The sequence below is a fragment of the Siniperca chuatsi genome, linkage group LG9 (assembly GCF_020085105.1).
Source record: "Siniperca chuatsi isolate FFG_IHB_CAS linkage group LG9, ASM2008510v1, whole genome shotgun sequence".
Classification (NCBI taxonomy): domain Eukaryota; kingdom Metazoa; phylum Chordata; class Actinopteri; order Centrarchiformes; family Sinipercidae; genus Siniperca; species Siniperca chuatsi.
Window position 1 is genome coordinate 2315658 of NC_058050.1, and position 21254 is coordinate 2336911.

At 40.0% G+C, this 21254-nt stretch overlaps 1 protein-coding gene across 5 annotated transcripts in view; it reads left to right on the forward strand.

The window, feature by feature from the left end:
• Window positions 1-333: 333 nt before the first annotated feature.
• The window catches only part of plekhf2 (pleckstrin homology domain containing, family F (with FYVE domain) member 2), a 38675-nt gene continuing 17754 nt past the window's right edge, over window positions 334-21254 (forward strand). For 4 of the 5 annotated variants that reach the window (XR_006379117.1, XR_006379116.1, XR_006379118.1 and 1 more), the window contains exon 1: window positions 334-513. Coding sequence is in view for 1 of the 5 variants with exons in the window: in XM_044206982.1 (XP_044062917.1) it covers window positions 354-513 (160 nt within the window). In the remaining 4 variants the exon portion in view is untranslated. Of the gene's footprint in view, window positions 514-13833; window positions 14019-21254 lie in introns of those variants that run through there. The other variant, XM_044206984.1, reaches the window with a different exon arrangement.

The window sequence follows — 21254 nt, forward strand, 5'->3', positions numbered from 1 at the left end:
TACCTCCATTACTCTCGACAGTACATGCACCTCTGCTTATTACTTATTACTTATTTGGTTACATTGTATTATTATACTGTACTATCATCATCAACAGGTAAATCCACTTGGTACTCGACACTTAGTTTATCTTATACTTATACCCACCTGATGCTTAATTTATTTTCTGACCTGTTTTTATAGTGTTTTATAGTGCATCATATTGTTTGCTAGTACTTTCTCCTGTGTGCACTGACGTAAAGGCGAGCTGCTGTAACAAAGAGTTTCCCTACAGGGGATCAATAAAGTATTTCTGATTCTGATATTTACCGACTGCCCAGTGTGCCGTGAACGCGGCGCGGCGCTCCGCTGCCATGTTGTTGTTTTATTTTCGGGGCAGAGTTTCCAGCTGCTGTCGCTGTCTGCGGATTCAGAGGTCGCTGAGGGGGAGGCGCTGCTTTACTGACATTATCTGGACTACAACCGAGCTTCGAGTCACTGCAAAAGTTATCGGACGACGACAGGAGCCGTCGGGTATGTAGTTTTTGTGATTTTTAAAAGTTGTCTCTGTTGATGTTCTGTCACACTTTGCTAGCTAAAAGCTCACTCCGTGGTTTGGTGCTACTTTTTTTTTTTCCCTTTCCCCATTCATGCTAACAAACGCTAGCTGGTTAACTCAGTAAAAGCTCTCCTTTCGACTTCCCTAAAGTCATAACTCTGCGAGATAAGATAAGATATACGGCTGTGTGTAGTGCCAAACGGAGTTGAGTTAGCTTCGGCACAAGTCGCAACAAATGCAAATGTGGGAAAGAAGCTAACTTCTGTGCTAGCTGGCTAACGCTGCCAACTGACACCGCTTTGCCAAACTTGGTGCGATAACTTGAAAAGTCACTGAGGAAACTTTTTTTAAAAATCGTTTTTGTGGGCAAGAAGTGTGACTATATAAAGGGAGACATGAACCCACGGTGGCTTTACGTGCCTCTCCTGCGTTGGCTTATTTTAGCCCTGTGGGATAAAGCCATTGCGGTTTGTTTATTCACGGTCAGGACGGACTGGAAACGCACCATTTATCAAGTGTTCCTCAGCTTATATAACGTTAGCATGATTTATGATTAATAATAAGCACTTTTTCAAAGTAGTACAAAGTTTAGAATCTGTCTGGGTGTAGCTTTACTTCACCCACCTGTACCAAAACTGTACAGGTGAGCTGTAATTTGTTAAAACAGCCTTGTGGAAGTGAATGTGAGGTCCTGCCTTGCCTGCTGGTGAAACTTTTTCCTGCTACAAAAGGAGAAGTTTGATTTGCCTTGTGTTTCTTTAAGTCAGGTCAGTGGGGTTATGTTGGTCTAAAGATTAGTAGTAGTTCTCTAATGACTAGTATTTGTCCCTTTTTTTTAAATGAATGGTTCATTCACATGTAGTCTACCCTGGTGGTTTTAAGCTTATTATCCGTTTACATCCAATAACTTGCTTCTCAGTTGAAGTAAGGAATTCCTCACCCTTTTGCACAGTTTGTAGACCTGCTTTAAAACTGCCGGTTGTGCTGAATTTCACACATTTCTTGTCCTCCAGGGCTGCGACTGATTATTGTCGTTACTGAAAAACGCCTGTGTTAAAGAGTCTAAGGTGATGTCTTCAAATGTCTTGTCAAATGTCAAAACACAAAAATGTTACAATTATTTAAAACAGAAAATAAAAACAACAAACACAGCAAATCTTCACATTTTGAGAAGCAGGAAACCACATTTTCAGAGTGGCACCATTTACTTTATTGTGAGATTTTCTGCATTTCACTGTATTTCTCATTTGTAAAGTGAATATCGATGGGCTTTTGAAGAGGCTTTGAGAGATTGTGTTTGGCTTTTTTCCCGCTATTTTGTTTATATTTTATCCACTAAACAATTATTTGAGTAATCAAAAAATAATCACAAATTAATCTATAATGAAAATAATTGTTACTTGCAGCCCTAGATTAAATTACCAGTCAGGAAACCTTACACACTGAGGTCTTCCGATGTTATTTTTTTTGAATGACGAATGCAGACTACCGCCACCTGCTGGTGTGGAGAGTTATTACCTCTCGCGCAGGCGCAGAACGTACGTGCCGTTTGGCCGATCGCTGTAGTCGGTGCGTTGTGTTTTGGCCAAGACACAGGCGACGTGAGGCAACGCAACAGTCGGCTTTCGTCGCCGCTAGTTCTTTGACATCGGTTTGGTGTGTCAGCCTTTACGGTGACCTGAGCCCAGTTTGATGAATTACTAATTATGGATCAGAAAAAGCCTTACCGGCTGTAATCCAACGGATCCTCAACAGCAGGTGGAAGTAGAGTGAACACAGGACTCAGAAAAACATCATCTTTAAAAAAAATGTTCATGTTTCTCCTTCAGCTGAAGTGTAGTCATAAATACAGAGTTCACTCAGAGCGTTTTGACGGCCGTAAACGACAACCACTCATGGTGGATTACGGTTTTGGAATTGGATGCGGAGACGTTACGGATTAAACACCAGGTTGCATTTGTTATTTAATGTTCAATAATGTCATAGCGTCGTCGCGGCGTCAGACTGAGCACCTCTGCAGGAAGAGAAGGTTAAAGGAAATGGTAGTTGAGACAAGCCCTTTGGTAGAAAAGGTGTTTTCATCAGATGTGTCATTAGGTGTTAAGTAGATTGTGTCCTACATGACTGGTGTTGTAGTACAACTCTGCTGCACTCAGACAGATTTACGGTGATAAACTACACCTGGTTATGGTGGGAGTTTCTGTTAAAGTTGGTGTTTCAGTAATACTTGCGTTATAATTGGTATCAGACCTGTAACCTTTTTGGTAATGAGACTGAAATGCCATCCTGTTTTTATATGGAGTATCAAACCTTAATATTCTTGAAATCCAGCTGAACTGGAGATACTTTTCATACTTTCTTTCCAATTAACTGCCAGTGACACTCCCCAGATCCCAAGGGGACATTTTCAAATACCTTTTTTTTTTTGTTTAACAAACAAAACCCAAAGATATTCAATTTACAGTGATTTAAAACAAAGATAAGGAACAGATCCTCTTAATTGAGCTGCCAGGTCCAACAAATGTTGTATCGATTTTTATAAAAACTGTCGTCGATTTGACTTTCTGTCAGTTGACTAAACAGTTAATCACCTAATTGTTTTAGCACTAAATTGCACGGAAAGTTGAAAGTTTAGTCAGATTAATTTTCACATTTACTTAACCTAAAGCAATGATATATAAAGAAGTTTGTCTTCTTTTGTGAAGTAGACAAAAGGTACAAACGTGATTTGTAATTAGTGTTGAAGGTGTTGGGGAAAAAGAAAATGTGTTTGAAGTGAAACTCAGGAATTGGCATTTTGAATGATACTGATGTCTCAAAAGGAGAAAAATGTGATTTGTCATGTGCACAGCAGCTGGAAATTTCGGTTTTTCAACATTGTAGTTCCTTAGAGGACTGAAAGTAGGAGGCTGGCACTTGTTCGTTTCTGCGTGGGAAATTACCATCAATATAGTCAGCTGTAGGTGAAGAGCTAACAGAGAGCCTCTGGTAATTGACTCGCAGGAAGGGAAACTGTCACTTTCCATTTCCAGTCCCTGACCAGAGCAGCTGGTAAATTTATTGAGTGATTCATCAGCTGCTTAAACTGTTGGAGCGGACCGTGAGTTTCCCTCTGGCAAGTCGGTTTTTGTGTCTGTGGTAAAACTAGTTCTGCCAGAGCTAAGGAGGGCGAGGCTGAGGGAAATCATCTACCTGACAGGTAGGCTAATCACCCCCCCACCTCCCGCCCTTTCACTCTGCAAGCACAGGATTAACTGGTCTGGGTTCCTGTGTAATCCAACACCCAGCATACATAATCCAGTATGTCTCTTGTTTATAAATGGATGAAGATTAAAAGCATGAGAAGAGCAGGTTACTTCCTCTGTGACACGTCAAGTAGTTCACAGGTAAACAAACGGATTACCTGTGTGTAGTGAGTGCTTGATTTGATGCACTAGAGCTGGCATGCTAGTGGGGATGGGGTATTTTATCGAAATCGGTACTGCTTATGAATATGGATATGTATCGTCATCTATATGCCTCCTTAATTTTAATGGGGTTAAATTATATAACCAAGCTCACCGGTGCTGAACATGCCGTTTCTTTATTTATATGTTTATTATTATAATATTTATACTTAGATGTAGAGATGTCCCGAGCCGATACTGAGGACAGTCTGTTTTATCTGATAATACGATTGTTACCGTGACTTGAGGTTGACGTAGCATTAGCTGTTTTTCTTTTGCTTTGCAACAGTTAGCCCATTCTTCAAAGCATTTCAGCCGGTCTGCTGTAACTACAGTGCGGGCCACAGAGTGTAAACACACCCACTATGTTGTCATGCAATGCTACGGACACATCAATCGTGGACGGCTACACATCACTGGTACCATCATGCAGTTTAATGCTTTGAATATCAATTTGATGATAAAACTATTTCTGTTTTGCGTAAGCCAAAAGCCACAGAGTATTCACTAGAAGGATAGGGCAGTAAAGTAACAGTGAAAGACCTAATAAGGACAGTTCTGTGTACAGTCATTATCTACTTTCAACATCATCACTTCTCATTTTCAAATTTGGCCACATCCAACCATTACTCAACTCACTCACAACTCACTTCTCTGTTTCTGTCGCTGTAGTTTGTCTCCACTCTGCTGTTTCTGCTGCCCATCCACCTAACCCGGGGGGCGGGGGGGGGGTTCAAACGCAGTTCTACCATCCCACCTATAAGTCTTTTGGGACTTTTGGCTGTGCCGAGTCAAACCGTGCCGCATTGATTTTTGTTTCCGTTACCAGTTTAAACGCACGCCGAGCCACGCCCAAGATGGTCCTTCGACGTAGTCGGGCCATAGAGCGCCTGACCACCTCCAAGCCGTTTGCAGTGACATGAGATGGGCTCCGTGTGCTGCATTTACACGAAATCCGTCAATGTGGCTCCTTCCCGCAGAGTTGTGTGGCCGTGTTTATTTGTGCTTTAGAACGTAACCGCAGTGAAACAATCAGAAAATAACGCTTTATTTCTCGGATTCACTGCTTTGTTCTCACGAACGCCGCTCCCTCTCTTCCTTTACTCTCATGCTGGCTCGACCACCGCTGCTCTCTCTCTCTCTCTCTCTCTGGCTCGCTCGCTCAAGACACACCTTCAAGTGCGTAGCCCTGTTGTAATGGAGACGCAAATCCCTGCCGCGTTTCACTGACGCGGTGAGTCAAAGCGAGTCGAGCCAAGCCAAGCCAGCACATGTGTGTGGAAAAGGGCTACAACACTTTGGCTGCAGCAAACTGAAACCTTTACACACAGTCACACCTGGAAGCTGCCCAGTACAATCACAGTCTAATCAACTGGCCACAGGGCATCCTGCTGTTGTGAAATCCACCCGGCAGCCTTCCAGTCGCAAACCCACTGGCCTATGAGCACGTTCACACAAGCCAAATTACTACTGGTGGAGATGTGGATACACCAGCCCATGTTTAATCCAAGTTCTGGTGGTATTTTGGGTTTTGCAGTTCAAAGACGAAGCAAAGCTGTTTAGAAACTCGGCCATGGCACTACAGCCAGCACACCGGCTCACCTGCCTCAAAACTATCCAAAGGTAAACGCTGAGGAAGAAGAGGCAGTCTGTTGCTTCACCTGCCTACGGACTCCAGAAACATGTCTGTAATGTCTGCGCAGATTATTTACAAATATATAGGCATAGGTGATATGGCGATTACAAATCATGAGACAATATAAATTAGTCTGCTGTCAGAGATTTTGCAGTACTGTTTATACTGCGGTAGCTGCTGTATTTCTTTAATATCTCTGAGTGTATTAGATCATTGTGGGCAAATGTTGAGCAGGACTGCTTTATGGCATTTAGGGCTGCAACTAACGATCATTTTCATTAATGATGTACGAGGTATCCGAGAATCCTCAAAACTTTCTTAAAGTCTCATTTTTTAATTATGAAAGGTCTTAAATTTTAACATGATGCCTAGACTCATGGGAAATCATATTGACCCACAGGATTTAACATTGCATATTTAAATATAAAGGATTCAGGATTCAGAAAGTACCTTAAACAAGTAATATCGAATTCTAAGCTTAAGACAAGACAGGGAAGAAGTGAAGTCTTATTGTCTGTGTTTGGTTTTACCTTGAAGCTGGTCAGTACCGTCTGTGCACGGAGACGAAGTGGTCAATATGCAACATATCGATTTTTAAACTGGTGACTGCTTCAGCAGGAGTTAAAAAGGATAATAGGTTAGTACAAATATGTCCACAACTGCAGAGGTTAATGTTAATAACTAAATAAGTCTTGCTGAACGGACAAAAAAAGAGACGAGGAGAGTGAGAGGGCATGTGAGGGAGCTCCTCTGTTATGATGATAATTCAATATTTTGTCCTGAATGATGCGATCTTATTTTCTGATCTTGGGTTGTGAATAATGTTATGTTGGCAGTCAAGGAGCAGATAGTTGAAGTTCTCTGTATGTGTGAGATGCAGTCGTGTTGTTTGGATGTAACTAGACTTTGTAGAGGCTGGAAGCGGTATATTTGTGACCTTTTTTACTTAAAAAATGAGATCGCAATAGTTAAGGGTGCTCCGATCAGGATTTTTGGGGCCGATCGCTGGTAGCAGTATCAACCGATACCGATCACAGGGTCTATTTGAAGCCTTCTATTTATTGTGTGGCATTATTATTTAACAACATTGTATATTAAAGAGTAACTAAACCCTCAGACCAACCAAAACTTTTTATTTTTCAGCTGAAAACTAATTTATATGGGTATTTAGTAGTGTTGATGGATTCTGGATTGGTTGTAGGTCTGGGCCTGCATCCAGTCTGCAGGTCCGTCCACCAGGCTCACGTAACTCAAATCAAACTAGGCAGTGCTGATTAAATATGAATCAAGATTCTGATACTGCATTGCCTATTTCCCGCCTCAAATGTTTTCAGAGACACACTTTAGTGTACTGTTTAGCTGTAATTTGAGAAAGTTTGTGACCAGGCTGCTATTTTTGTCCCGCTTGAAAAGGGACCAAGAACCGCCCTGTCGTTCAGCGCTACGTAACCTCAAATGTTTCGTTGCTCTGACTGGTTGTAGGTCTATCCAATTGCGCCCCCTTGCCAGCATGGCCCATGTTCTAGAGGCATTTTTTGAATTTCCAGGGTAGAGGCACTTCAGCCAAAACTTTGGGGTTTAGTTACTCTTTAAGTATAAAAATTAAAAGATAGTCTCATGAATGGACAACTGTTTATTTAGTGGCAGGCAACATGTGCAACATATTCCACTCTCTCTCTTACAGACACAACTTAAACCATATAGCCTATGCTTAGTTATTGGGAACATCTTAGAGCTTAACAAGTACCTACACCTGTCTCTTACTGCACACACACCGGCTTGCCCCGCCTCTTTCTGTTTCTCTCTTCGTCTGTCTGCTCTGTTGACTTTCTTCGTCAGCAGTATGTTTTATAAAGTCCCCCCCAAAAAAAACACAACTCACGTTTGGCAGGTGAACCGCATGTGGAGGAGGCTTGTTGTTAATGACGTAGCCTACTGAAACGATCAAAACCAACGTGGTACCGAATGACACCAACCAGGTGTGTTCAGTGTTCACTGTTGCTTTACCTAATCCGTGCTTGTAAAGTGTCCACTTCTTCTTATGTATAATACAATATAATGTCTCTCTCTGTGTGTTTCTCTGAAAAATGCTAAAATGGGTCGCCGGCCGTTAATATACCTGGGCAGCATTGCGTCATCTGATCGACTCTTCTGATCAGCCTTTATAGAGACCACCGATCAAACTGTTTAGAACGAATATCAGCCGATAACGATTGGTGCCCTATCAGTCGGAGCACCCTTAACAATAGTTGCAGATTAATTCTCTTTTGATCGACTGATCGATTAATTTTTCCAGCTCTAAAATATAATTTTAAATGTCACAAAAATCTTGAAATCGAATCACATTGTTACAGAATTTGTCTGTGTTTGTCTGTGTTTAGCTAAATGTCTGATGTCACTTTTAGTCCCTGTTTTTTTATTTAGATCCCGATTACCTACTGTAACAACAACAGTAGCTACTCTTACAGGGTCCACATAATGTATTCACTATTCTTCAATGACACACATGACACGTAACATCTGACATCCATAAGCCTATTTTACTATTATTATCTTTTACTAGCTTCAGTTCCTCATTTAAGGTCTTTAGTAGTTGTCCAGATGTGGGCACTGATGTATATTGTGGAGTCATCTACATACATTGCAATGCTGGCATTATTCAAAATTTATGTAAAATCATTTGTAAAAAACAGAAGTGCTAAAGTCCTAAACAACTCCCTTGAGGCATACCACGCTTTACTCCTCTTACCTCAGAATAACTACCATTTATAATATACTGTATATTTTCTGTAGTAAGATAACGTTCGATCCATGCAGCTGCAGATGGTTCAGAGTCATAACATTTCAACTTAATCAGTAAGAACTTTACCCACAGGAAGTGATGAATAAAGATTAAAGTAAGTCAGAAATCAAAGATGCATGCGAAGGAAATTAGATAATAGCGTATGATGTCTCTGCCAATAGAACCTGGCTGCTGAACTGGAAACCTTTAGTGACAGGAAATCCATCTCACACATGAATACATCTGTAGCCATTAGTTTGAATGACTAAGACTGTGACTGTAATGTCAGCCCTTCAGTCTCATAAGATGCCCTGGGTTTTTCCTTCACTTTCTGGCCAGACAACAAAACCAACTTGCACTTGAAACACCAGCACTGTAAAGACTGCATATTGCATTCAACCAAACCGGTGTGTGCAGATCCCAGACCAGAATATGGCCGCGGCTTACAGCATTATTTTTATCCATGCAGAGCAGCTCTCAACAGAGCTGCCCAAAACATGTTCAATGTTATTACTGCTGTGCCTATGTGTAACACCGCAATTACGCCCTTAACAAAAACAAAGCAGCTTGGGGCTTCCACGCAACAGGCATTTTAAATGACTGCAACATGGATTAATATAATACAATATTAGAGATGGACAACGCCTCCCCACTTCCTTCCCATAGACTGTAATCAAGCCAAAATATCCCAGATATGGGCGGAGTCATCTTGCACTTTTGACCTCATTTGTAGCCAGAGTCTGCACAGTCGTGATTGGGGTTGGAGCCGCGGACATACCCGACTTTAGTTGAACAATGTCGGCATTGTTCATAGTTGTTCATCGTAACTAACCGGAAAACCGCAATGCTTCTATACAGAGGATCTAAATGTCACGGGAGGATCCTCCAGCTCTGGTCTCTCATTTGGGTTTGCCATTCTGAGGCAGCGACACTACACACTAACCTGGCTAACTGGGCTAAGCCGACTAGCATGCTACAGCTGATAGACCGCAACTGGTGCTCTGCCAAAACGTTCTGGGTAAAACTTGCACTCTAGAATTTCTGTTCCGCGGGTGCGAGTAGTCGACATAAACTGACTATTTTGACAGTAATAGTTTGGGTCACAGGGCGTACCGATCCGAGGAAGTCGTATACCGAACCGAATGTCCTGTACCGAACGGATTTGGAATGAATACACCTACTGCTTACACCCGTACTAATCAAAACAAGCGCCGTGCTAATGCCATGCGATCCATGCCCTGTAGGGCTTACAAATTTATCTGCATGTCGTGAGCAGTGATCATATGTGAAACATGACGAAACATTATAAGCCATAGCGAAGTAATGTTAAAAAAAATATATAAATAAAATAACTTCATATAGACCAAAAATAACCATAATATACACTGCGTCCAGTAGTGGGAGTGAGGCTACATGTAATCTGCACATCCCAGGGTTCAACGTTAAGGGTTTTTTTTTTTTACTTCCCCGAAGTCAATTATACGAATTGTTTAATTTATTAGCGGTTACCAAATAACAACAAAAACTAAAGAGTTAATTGTCATGTTTACTCTTTATAAATAAAGTACATAAATCAGAACAAGGACACACTGGTTATAGATGCAAGGCAACAAACATTCTTGCATATTGAAAATGGTATGACAATCCCCCCCTCTTTCTCCCAAGAGACGGACTCCTTAACTGTGAGTGAGTGATAAATTATCTAAATAAACTTTGTCTTTACCCACTGCCATTTTCTTGTGAGTAGGGATGGGTATCGTTAGGATTTTATTGATAGTACTACTCTTATCGATGCTCTTATTGGTTTGGTTCTTTATTGATACTCATTGGTTCTTTTTCATTACTAAATCATTGCTTTTTAAAAAAAAATGTATTATTTAAAAAAAGAATAAATTCAGAACAGGATTTGAATTGAATATTTTAAATATAACTAAATGTTGTTTCTAGAGCAGCAAACAGCAAAGCCACTAATATATAAACTCAATATCTGACTGGAAACAAATCTAAAATGTCAGTAAAATAAATAATATTCCTGACATCAAAATACTGTCTGTGTTTTTCATTCTTTCTAAACAATCAGTCAGCATCAGTCCTTCCTCCTGTCCGCTGTCCTCCTCCCTCTGCTGCTGCTGTGATTCACCGCAGGTAAGTTACCGCTGGTAGAGGGAGGAGAGGCTGGTTTGTCTCAGCCAGCAGTAAGTTTACAAGAATTTGCCAAATTTTAAGATTCGCGGCAAACTAAGAAACAGTCAGACCTACATACAGACAGCTTCGTTTTAGCTTGTTTGTAACAATTCGCTATTAGGCAAGCTAGCTCACTGTGCTCGTGTAAAACATATGAGACACTGCAGACAGAGCAGATTAAAATATCGCTTTCTACGTGTTCACATGTTTATGCTTGTTGAACAGGTGTATTGATAATGTATTGGCTTTTTACTCGTGGAGGTTTTATTGCACTTACTTACAGTAACGAGCGTAGTTGTTGTCAACTCGAGTAATCTCCACCGCGCCCTGTCTGATCTGCTGACCGCTGAGCTTCGTGTGTGGGTGGGTGTATGTATGTGTGTTGAGGAGCTCAGCCCGAGGTTGGAGCGAGCGTGAGAATACTACGGTCTTTAATGATTTAGTCCCAGGGCCCCGTTTAATACGGGGTTTCAGTACCCATCCCTACTCGCGAGTGCCCGATCAGTATGTGCAACTCTCAGCAGAGATAGCTACTTCCATCATCACCTCTGGAAAAATACATGTGTTTAATTATTTTTGTCTAACTAACCCACTGTAGACTTGTGCAAGGAGATAAAAACACTCAGGACAGACAGACTGGACTTGTGACAGTATCTGAAACATGACGTGTTAATAATAACATCACAAGTACATAGCTGTCAGCCTGTAGGTGTTGAGCCTGTATGTTCAGGATTTCCTGTTGTTAGATCTTTGTTTTGCAGTTTTAAGTCAACAGCTGCACTTGTTGCAGGTTCAAATATCCTTGATCATACTGTTTATTCTCAACTGCTGCAATAATTCCCATTTATGTTTCATATTGAAGTTTAGAAAAAGGGATTCTACATCTGTCAGTGTTTTTATTCAAAACGTGTATGCGCTGTAATGCTTTTTATTGTGAAGCATTTTGTAACTTTTGTTTTTAAAAGTGCTATATAAATAAATCTTTACTTAGTTTCTTGTGTTGAGATGAAAATGAGGCATGGACTTAATATGCACACACATGCCGCGGGCCTGGACAGTGCTTATTGTACTGTATGTCAGATTAAATAAGACACTTCTCCAGGCTCTGGTTTTTTAAGATGGGCATTTGTCATTATTTTAGAAAAGATCACGAGTAGATTGTGGAAATAATTATTAGTTGCAGTTGTTAATACAAAACACTGGACATCTTAAAGTTTATATTCTTCAGTGATGGATTACCTTTAGGACTGAGTTTGTAGCCACCAGCCGTTTTCTCCGCTGTTTGGATTGAACAGTAGTGGGCAAGCTTGAGGGATTTAGCTGAATTGATTTAAAAATATTTGTTTTCATTAGGGCTGCACAATTAATCGAAATGTCATCCAAATCGCAATATGGCCAAGTGCAATATCCATATCGCAGAAGCTGCAATTTTTTGATAAAAGTAAAATGTGTGACACAACAGCATTATAATGAAGTACTGCAGTGCTGCAGAGATGATCTGGCCTACAAATCTTGTTCTCCAGATGTAAGAAAACATGTTTGTTTGGTACAGACCCCAACAAATGTCACATCATCATGATTTTAATAGTTTTTTCAGTAAAAATGAAAATTGTGATGCAAATCGGGAATCATATCGCAATTGTAATATCTGTCAAAATAATCACTATGATTTTTATTTTATTTTTTTACCATATTGTGCAGCCCTAGATTTCATGGTGCATGCAGAAACACCCTGAAGTAACCATAAAGCGATGGAAAATGTAAACTGAAGCCAAATCTAAGCTCGTAGCTTTCTGCTACCTGTTGGGTTTATTTGGAAAGGCTTGATTGCACACATGAATTTCAGCAGAACGAGGGAAACAGATGGAGGCCTGTTCAGAGCACATTCCTCAGAAACTCCATCCTGTCAGTCCTGTTTTTACTACACACCAACTGTACACACTGAGCGACAAGCTGTGCCTCTTCATGATGTTAGTGTGTTTAAACCACAGACCAGGAAAACTCTGCAGTCTGTGAGGTTACACTGGCTGGTAAGTTTTATTATTTACTGCTCACTAAGCCAACTAGCCTCCTTTCAGACTCAAATATGAGTGCTACATGATGATTGGCTCTGCGTTTTAAAGTGTGAGGTTAAGTCTTGACTAATATGGGTAGATTCTTGGACTGAATTCTACATATTTCAATTTATATTTGTGCCGTGGAGGTATCCTCAAGAGTCTTGTCAGATTTGAAACGTCTGTGAGCATGTAGTCGGGATCATGTAGTCTGGATCATGTGACAGTAAAACAATGCATTGAAGCTTTACCTTTAGTGGTTCTTAAGGTGGGGTGATCCACCTACTTATTGAAACAGTGAAACAATCAGAAAATAACCTTTTTATTTCTGATTCACTGCTTTGTTCTCACTAACGCCGCTCCCTCTCTTCATTTACACTCATGCTTGCTCCACCACCGCTGCGCTCTCTCTCTAGCTCGCTCGCTCAAGACGCAACTTCAAGCGGGTGGCCCTCTTGTAATGGAGTAAAACCGAGTCGAGCCCATGTGTACATGTGTATGGAAAAGGGCTAAAGGTGTGTATTACCGAAAAGGAGAAGATGACTTTTCCAACTTGCTTCCTGTTGTCTTCTCTCTCAACAATATCTACTGCCATCAGAAACTTGTAGGAGAAAACACAAGCGGCCGAGCTGACCAATCACAGTTGTTGTGGTGTCCATGTGGTATCTTAGCACACACATAGCTGCCGTAGCCGTGACAGGATATCAAAAATATTCTCGAGTTAGGGGCCAGTGTTTTGGGAGTAGAGTTAGCTGCTATACTAGCATTACTCGCCTCAGGTTGACTGTTCCTGTCAGTAACTAAAAAATCTGCGCCCACGTGGCCTTCTTAAATTAGCAGCCACCGGTATATTTTATGATACCACAGTGTGTTATGAAGACTGCAGATGTTTTACTTGGTCCGGCTGCCCATGTATAGTCTATGTACGGGAAACTGTGTGTGTCTGTGAAGCTCTGTGTTTACCGCTGCTGTTTTTGCATCTGATAGATTGCACCCAGCCATTCTTCTTGGGAATCCTCTGCGCGTTCGAACGTGTACTTGACTAATTGGTTAGATTGCCTGCATCATACACTCAATCTGTTTGAACCTGTATAACTGACGATTACATCCTCCCGGCGGCTGACAGTGAAGACAGAAGTGAGTTCAGGACTGAATGAGTTCCTGCACAGGCTCCAGCTTTCCCAGGCTAAAATGCTAGATAACTGTATTTGGCTTCTTTTCCCCAAACACCAGCAGTCGTAATGCTTAGGACTACAGTTTTTACAATGATAAAGTGTCTAAGGGGCATTTATTTTGGCACCACAGCCTGAACTAAAACAGCTGCAGCTGAAGTGTCCCAATTCTGATGTTTTGAAAGGAGTTTCGTTCCAATTTCGAGGTGAGTGACATTGATACAGCTCCTACAGCTTTCAACCTTCATGCAGTCACAGTTTGACTGCTCAAATTGGAATTTCCCAGTGTTTCCTTTTTAAAGGGTTTTTATAAATGTGCACTTGAGGTTGCAGTTATTGTGGTGCCTTGGCTTTTTTTTGTTCATGAAAATTTTGTTGGTTTGTTTTTTGCTTTTGTTCTGCTGCTGTCATCCTTCGATGAAAGTGATTTTATAATTTGCGTAAAATTTGGCAACAAATTAGCAAAGGCCTCCTGTGAAACCATCATGAGAACCACTGATAATCAATCAATTGTTTTGGCAGGTTTCTTGATAAATACCTTTAAACATTCTCTGGTTCCATCTTCTGAAATGTTAAGATTTGCTGCAAATGAAATAACTTTGGGTTTTGGTCAGACAACAAGACATTCGAAGATGTCACCTTGGACTCTGGGAACTGATGATGGGCAAGTTTTCTAGACTAAACGATTGATAGAAAACAATAATTGACACATTGATGGATGATGAAAATAATCATCAGTTGTAACTCTATACTTAACACAAGTGTCTTTTGTGCATACCAGCATTATTGTTTCTTGCAAACACTAGCAAAGGGTTGCCTTAAGTTTCTGTGATTTGGACCAGGTGAGAACAACTCCTTAGAGTTTTTATCTACAAAAGGCACTTCTGTCATGAAGAGGAAAGTGAAGTTGTTCATTAGGACATTTGCTTTGAGTCAACTTAAACAGGTTATAGGTCGGTGCAAAAACAAGCTGTAAACAAGCGCAAGATATTAAAACGATGAAACTGTAGTTTTGAAACCATCTCTTCGCTGAAAAGCTGATGTTAGAATTACTCCCTTTTAACTTAACTTTTAATCTAAAGTTTTCCCCATGTCCACTGGAAGTCAGGTTTCTGCTGACGTCAGAATGTGACCATAAAAGGGAAAGAGTTTCGGTTGGGGAGGCGTTTAATCGTGGTGCAGGTTAGCATTTGAAGACAGCTGAGGTCAGGAGGGAGCAACTGCTGGAGGTCATTTGCTCTTTTCTAATCGAAGACTTAAAAGCTTTGTGTGGTCATATAAGTAATGCCTTTTTGCCGTTAGCCTCTGAGAAATTTTTATTGTACTTTTATCTTTGCAAGTATTTGCATAATGTCTTCTTGGAATGTTTGTTTTGAGCAGTTTTCCTTTGGAAGAGATGTTGTAGTCTTAGTGGGACTATTAGGTAATATAACTTACGTAATAATTGTTCCCCTTTCACAGCCCATATTACACACACAAGCCTGACATTTCAGAATAAGACAGAGCATGGACTGTTTGGCAGAAATTGATGTCTCAGTGTCGCTGAACTGTCATTTATTATAAGGTTTGGTCTGTTATTACACTGATTATACCCCTGGCCCCAGATCACTGAGATTTTAAACTGTTTAAGCCCCTTTGATTTTCTTTTCCCCCTGTGAGCTCTTGAGAGTGTTTATGTTATGGGGGTGGTTGTGATGAGCTGAGAAAACAGTTTTCACTGTTCCTGCATACCAGAGGACAGTCTGAGAAAGTGTGCAAACAGGTCCTTAAAGGTTTGAGAACCTGTGTCATTCTCAGTTCATGTATCTGGAAAGGTTGTTTGTTTTTTGTTTTTTTGCAATCAGATATGACATGACTTGTCGTCACTGCAGGTGGAGAGCAGCTTATTAACGTCAGAGTTTAACTTTTAAGGAAGGTTAAGTTATATGATTCCTTTTTTTTTTTGCAGGGGATGTCCTAGATAAGCAACCTTTACCCTATTTAAAATTCATGTTAAAGTGATACTACCAAAATACCAAAATCTTATTAGTATCAAACACTCTCCAACTCTCTGCAACCAATGATTATTTTCATTATTGATTAATCTGGGAATTGTTGTTTGTCTATGAACTGTCAGGAAATAGTGAAAAATGTCATGTGTGTCACGTGAAAAAAAAAGACTGAAAGTTTTAACCAATTATCAAAATAGTTACAGGTAAATTTTTTGTTGATCGATTAAGTTGCAACTCTAATTCCAATAGTTACCCACTTTAAAAAAAAAAAAAAGTATCAGAACATCCATAGTAACTTCTCCTGCAGCACAATACCCTCCTCTGCTCCATCTATATCTTTAGTATAATCCAAACACTCACAGTTTCACCAACATATTGGATAACAAATAACAGGCCCATGATCAAGGCTTAATTATTTCATCTTGAGATAATAAATGGTGCTCATATTGTTTTAATGTCATTATCCTGAGATAATGATTCAATTGCATTGTTCAATACTTCATCATACTAGGGATGCACCAATTGTGACATTCTGGGCCAATACCGATGTTTTAAAAAAAACAATTTGGTTGATTGCTGATGTTTTTTTGTTCAGAATCAGCTTTATTGCCAAGTAGGTTTACACATACAAGGAATTTGCGTAGGTATTTTGGTGCAAAACATAAACATAGTAGAAATATATATAAAGCAAGTACTGCAGAAGTTTGTTTCTTGTTTATTTTGTTTTTGTTGTTATTTATTCCCCCTTTTGTGCCAGGGAAACAGAAATAACTATAAAAAAATAACTGTTTTAAAGTCATTCAGCCCTTCATTACACTCTTTAAATGAGCATAAATTAAATCATACAAATTTATTAAACAACCTTTTAATGTAACCTTTCACATGAAAAAGATTATTTTGCTTCAAACGCCTTTTTAGTCTGCTATACAACAAGTACAAATAACCAACACAAAATTTGCCAGCGCAGAATTGATGCGACAACAGATGAACATCGGCCACTGCCATTGGTGAATGTCATCCTATTCGCCGATGGCAGTCAACAAGGCAAATATCGGTCGATACAGATGTTCGGCAGATATATCGGTGCATCCCTACGTCATACTTTTCCCCCCTTTGTGATAATTATTGTTATTTAATGTCAGTTATTAATGTCTCATTATCTTGGAACCACATAAGTCTATTCTCCTAACATAATAGAATACCCAGGTTGGTTTATGTAAATCTGTTTAATCAGGAAGTCATTCCTCTGGTGAGAAGTTTCCAGCTAGAGAGTGATAAAGTTATTGATGATAATAAAGTTTATTTATGTAGCACAAAACAATATCAGAGATTTCGATTGCTTTACAAAGGGCAGGTACAAGGCAATGAAATAATTCGAGTGAAAACGGAGCAAGAATTCAAAAAGATGAATTAGGTATGCCTGCACATTACAAACATGAAATTGTTAAGCTGTAAGCCATCCAGATTCTGACAAATCTCGTCCCGTGTCATTTAGTTAGTAGATGATGATGTACAATAGGCACTCATTTAATACGTGGCATTGGCTGTGAGAAATAGTACCTCTGCTTTTTCCCTCAAGGTAACTGTTATATTTCCGTTTTTTTATGATGACGGTGGAGATAGTCTAGTCTGGATAGTCAAGTCTTGATCATGAAAACAGTTTGTCATCTTGATAACAGGCCTAAATTGTTATTAGCAACTGCAGACCTAAAGACTTTGATCACGTTGATAAAATACAATTTAGTCTGTATCCATTTGAAAGTTGTAAACAGTCATCTCGTAGTTCCTCATTGCTGCACATGAAGAGATGTGGTTTCAGTTAGCAGGGGCAGAGAGCGCTTTGAGTCAGCTTTGACAAGACCCGTTAACAAGCAGACGATAGGAAAACTGTGATACCAGATATCATAGGCAGAGAGCTCTAACAAAGTGCCGCCTACAGAGACTTGATCAAAAGAACACCCTTGAGACCAAGACAGTACTGCAGACACTGTTTAAATGTTTCACATAACACCATACACTTTGGAAAGTGTATAGAATATTTAAATGGTAAATATTTAGTATTATAGTTAAAGGGAAAGGCTTCAGCCCCCAATGACCTTGAAAAAGGATTAGCAGATATAGAAAATGGATGTTTTCGCTTTAAGTTGTTCAGTTGTCCCTTGAAGCATCGTTGGTATAGGTCTATGTAGATACATCTCATTTTTCCAGGTACAATTACATGTAATTACATGTAAAGTATATTGTTGTTAGTGTTACCGGATTTCTGCTCATGTCTGCCGAGTTCTTGTCTAGATGTGTTACTCATTCGTTCCCAGCTTGAAGCTCGAGATCTTCTAATTGATCCCTTCCCCCAGGTTATAGTTGCGAAATGCACAGTAGTCATATTACGTGTTATTTAATTAAAGATTTGAGCGGTAAAGCTATGCGTCATTTTCCCATTCAGGGTGGGAAATTACCACGAGCCTCCAGCCAGATAACGGAAAATGAAATACAGGAGGAAGGGTTAATCACTGTTTTTAAATGTTATGTCCATCTGAAGCTGGATAGATGATAAGAACTGTTGTTATCTCTACTAAGTGACCAAAGTGCACTGACACACTAACTGCAAGGCTGCACATACTGTAATCAACACTAAATATAGTGCTGCTAATCCTAATTATAGCACTAATCATTTTTCCATTCTTCGCAGTTATATATTGTCTCACTGTAATTTATTGATAGTGAGCAATATGCAAGTGCAGGAAACTTCCTGTTTTCAGTTTGACAAAAAATAAGCAGCTTTTTTGTGGTCTCTGGTGTGTGAAAGCACAGTAATCTGCTTGTCAAAAATACTATTCCAGGTTAATGGTAACAGGTGGGAACATTGGTTCAGTTCTTGTACCGTCACGTCTCACAACAGATTAACCTCCAAATCCCTTTATCTGTGTTCATACTCGCACTGTGGCTGTGTAATCCTGTGTACAGACTGACAGGATGTTGTTGACAGATCACAGCAGGGCGGCATATTCAGGTAAGCCACGAGCTGATAAGGGCCTCTCAAAGGAGGCGCTCTCTTATCAAGAACTGTCCGGTTTCATTTCAGTCAGACTGCATGGATATCCAAAAATACTTGACCAGGTGTGAGGTACTTCATCACGAATCACAAAAGATTCCTCACAGTGGAATAATGCTCCTTAATTCCCCTTTCAAGCCAAAGCAGCAACTCTGGGAGCCATGCTAGCAGCTTTAGGGGTGCCGGTCTGTCAGTCCACCACTGAAATACATCTGCAACGTTGTGAGTGTGTTTCCACTGCACTGCACAGTAAGGTGAAGTTGTTCACCTGGATGACGTGTCACAAGTCACAATAAGAGCTTGTCGCCAGAAGCCCTTTTCAGATCGCTTTGTTTTGTACTATTCCTCCTATTTAAAACTGATCCGCTGAGCTAATAGCGCAGAATACGTCCATATCTGGTTGATTAGACCTTTTTTTTAAATTTTATTGAAGACTAGAACCGCTAATAATGCTCTGCTAAATTAGTACCAAACACATTGCATTTCCTTTAACTTCTTACAGTAAAAGCATCCCATCCGTTTGAAAAGTTCCTTCTTATATGAGCAGCAACTTAACGCTGAAAGTGATAAGAAAACTGTATAATGAGGCACACAGAAACACAGGAGTGAAACTAAACTCCAAACCACGGAGATTCAGGAAGAAGCTGCAACAGTACTGAGAGCTGAACACAGAAATCTCTATTTTTAAAAGTCTTTCTGGTCTCCAGCACGCACACTCACGAGTTACAGCCTCACAGAGCTGATAGTGTGGCTGTAGACTCTTTGTCTTGGTGTGAACGAGTTAACATGGGTTATCTAAACCTGGTCTGCAAGGCTGCTTACGACCTGGGTGTTTTTAAGTGCTTTACATTTTTGGTTTTGGTATGAGTTACTTACAGTGACAGTTTAGTTACTGTCACACTCTTGGCCATTAATTCAGCTATTAAAAATTGCATTGTACTAACTAGAGGTCTTCCAGGGTCCATTCATCAAATTGTTTGATATATGATTCATAGATATTAAATTGGTTAGAAAATTATAATCTTCTGTCTGTCTATCGCCCAGTTGGCTGCAGAATCTTTCATTGTTGGTGCACGAGGTGAAAATTAGACTTAAAATTATTTTTTAGAAATTAGTCTTTGAAGCATATAAATAAATGATTTGTTAATTAATAAATTATTATTTTCCTTTGTTCTTAGGACATTATTATTAATATTGCTTCAGGGGTCCAACATTTTGAACCTGTGAAGACTTCTAGTTCTCAGTTTTTCAAAGAATATGTGTAGGTGCCCATGATAGTTAAAGCTGATGTAGACTTGTTTACGTAGACTCAAGGTTGCAAAGGGGCCTTTTAAATTTGTAGACTTGTTTTAGCGTTTAAAGTTAATGATCAGTGCCGAATGGGTTTTATTACATTTTATAGGCTCTGTTGCCTGCTTTGTACATGTTGCTTTTTACCTTGTAACACAAGAGCAGCGACTTCAACACAGAAACATGCCAACAGAAAAGGCAAGGACAATGACACTGTCTCATCCTCGACAGAGTCTGCCCTCACGTTACCCCCTCAGGATAAATGGGTGTCCTTGTTTTTGCGGCTGCTGTTTACAGCCCACAGAAACGCTCTTTCTCTCTTCACTCCCTGTCTTTGTCATCATCGCTCTCTCCCTTTAGCGTCTGACTCATCGCTTCCCTTTCTTCCCAGGCCTCCCAGTGTGGTACCGCTGGAGGTCTAAGTGCAAGTCTTGTTGAAGAGAGAAACCCTACGTCCTCTTTTTGTTTATAGGCTAGTTCACAAGTCTCCTTTCACAAATATCACTTTTTGTAAACTCAGACAAACTTTCCTGATCGAGTGGCTGATTGAACTGTCCCTCTTGTTATTAACCTGACAGGGTTTTCTCTGTGCTAAATAGGTCTATGGCCCCCCGTGACGCCGAGATGATGTCCTTTGCTAATTGGCATATTGAGATAATTAGCTGCATAATTTCCGGATGTGTGCTAGATTCATCAAGGAAAATCTTAATCCTTTTCAAGACCTTTTAATGGCAACTGCAAAAATCATGAAAAGGGAAAACTTTTGCTGAATTTTAAACCTCAGGTACCAACTTAATCTGGGTTTATACTTGACACAAGGGGTTTACTCACTGTAGATACCTACAGTGTAGGTTTAGATTTATAGTTCAGTGCCATGCTTCACTTATATTCCCCACAACAACTGTGTTTACATTCTTTCATTTACTTTGTGATATAAAGGGATAATACATACAGAACTGCAGTTACATCCAGGTAACTTCTATTTCTCCTTGTCTCGTTACTGAAAGGAGACTGCTGTCATGCAGTTGCTGTTTTTACATTGTTTTGTTGACTTTTATAAAGAGAGGGGATTTGCGGTGGAAAGTCTTTGTTAGATGTGTGTTTCGTCA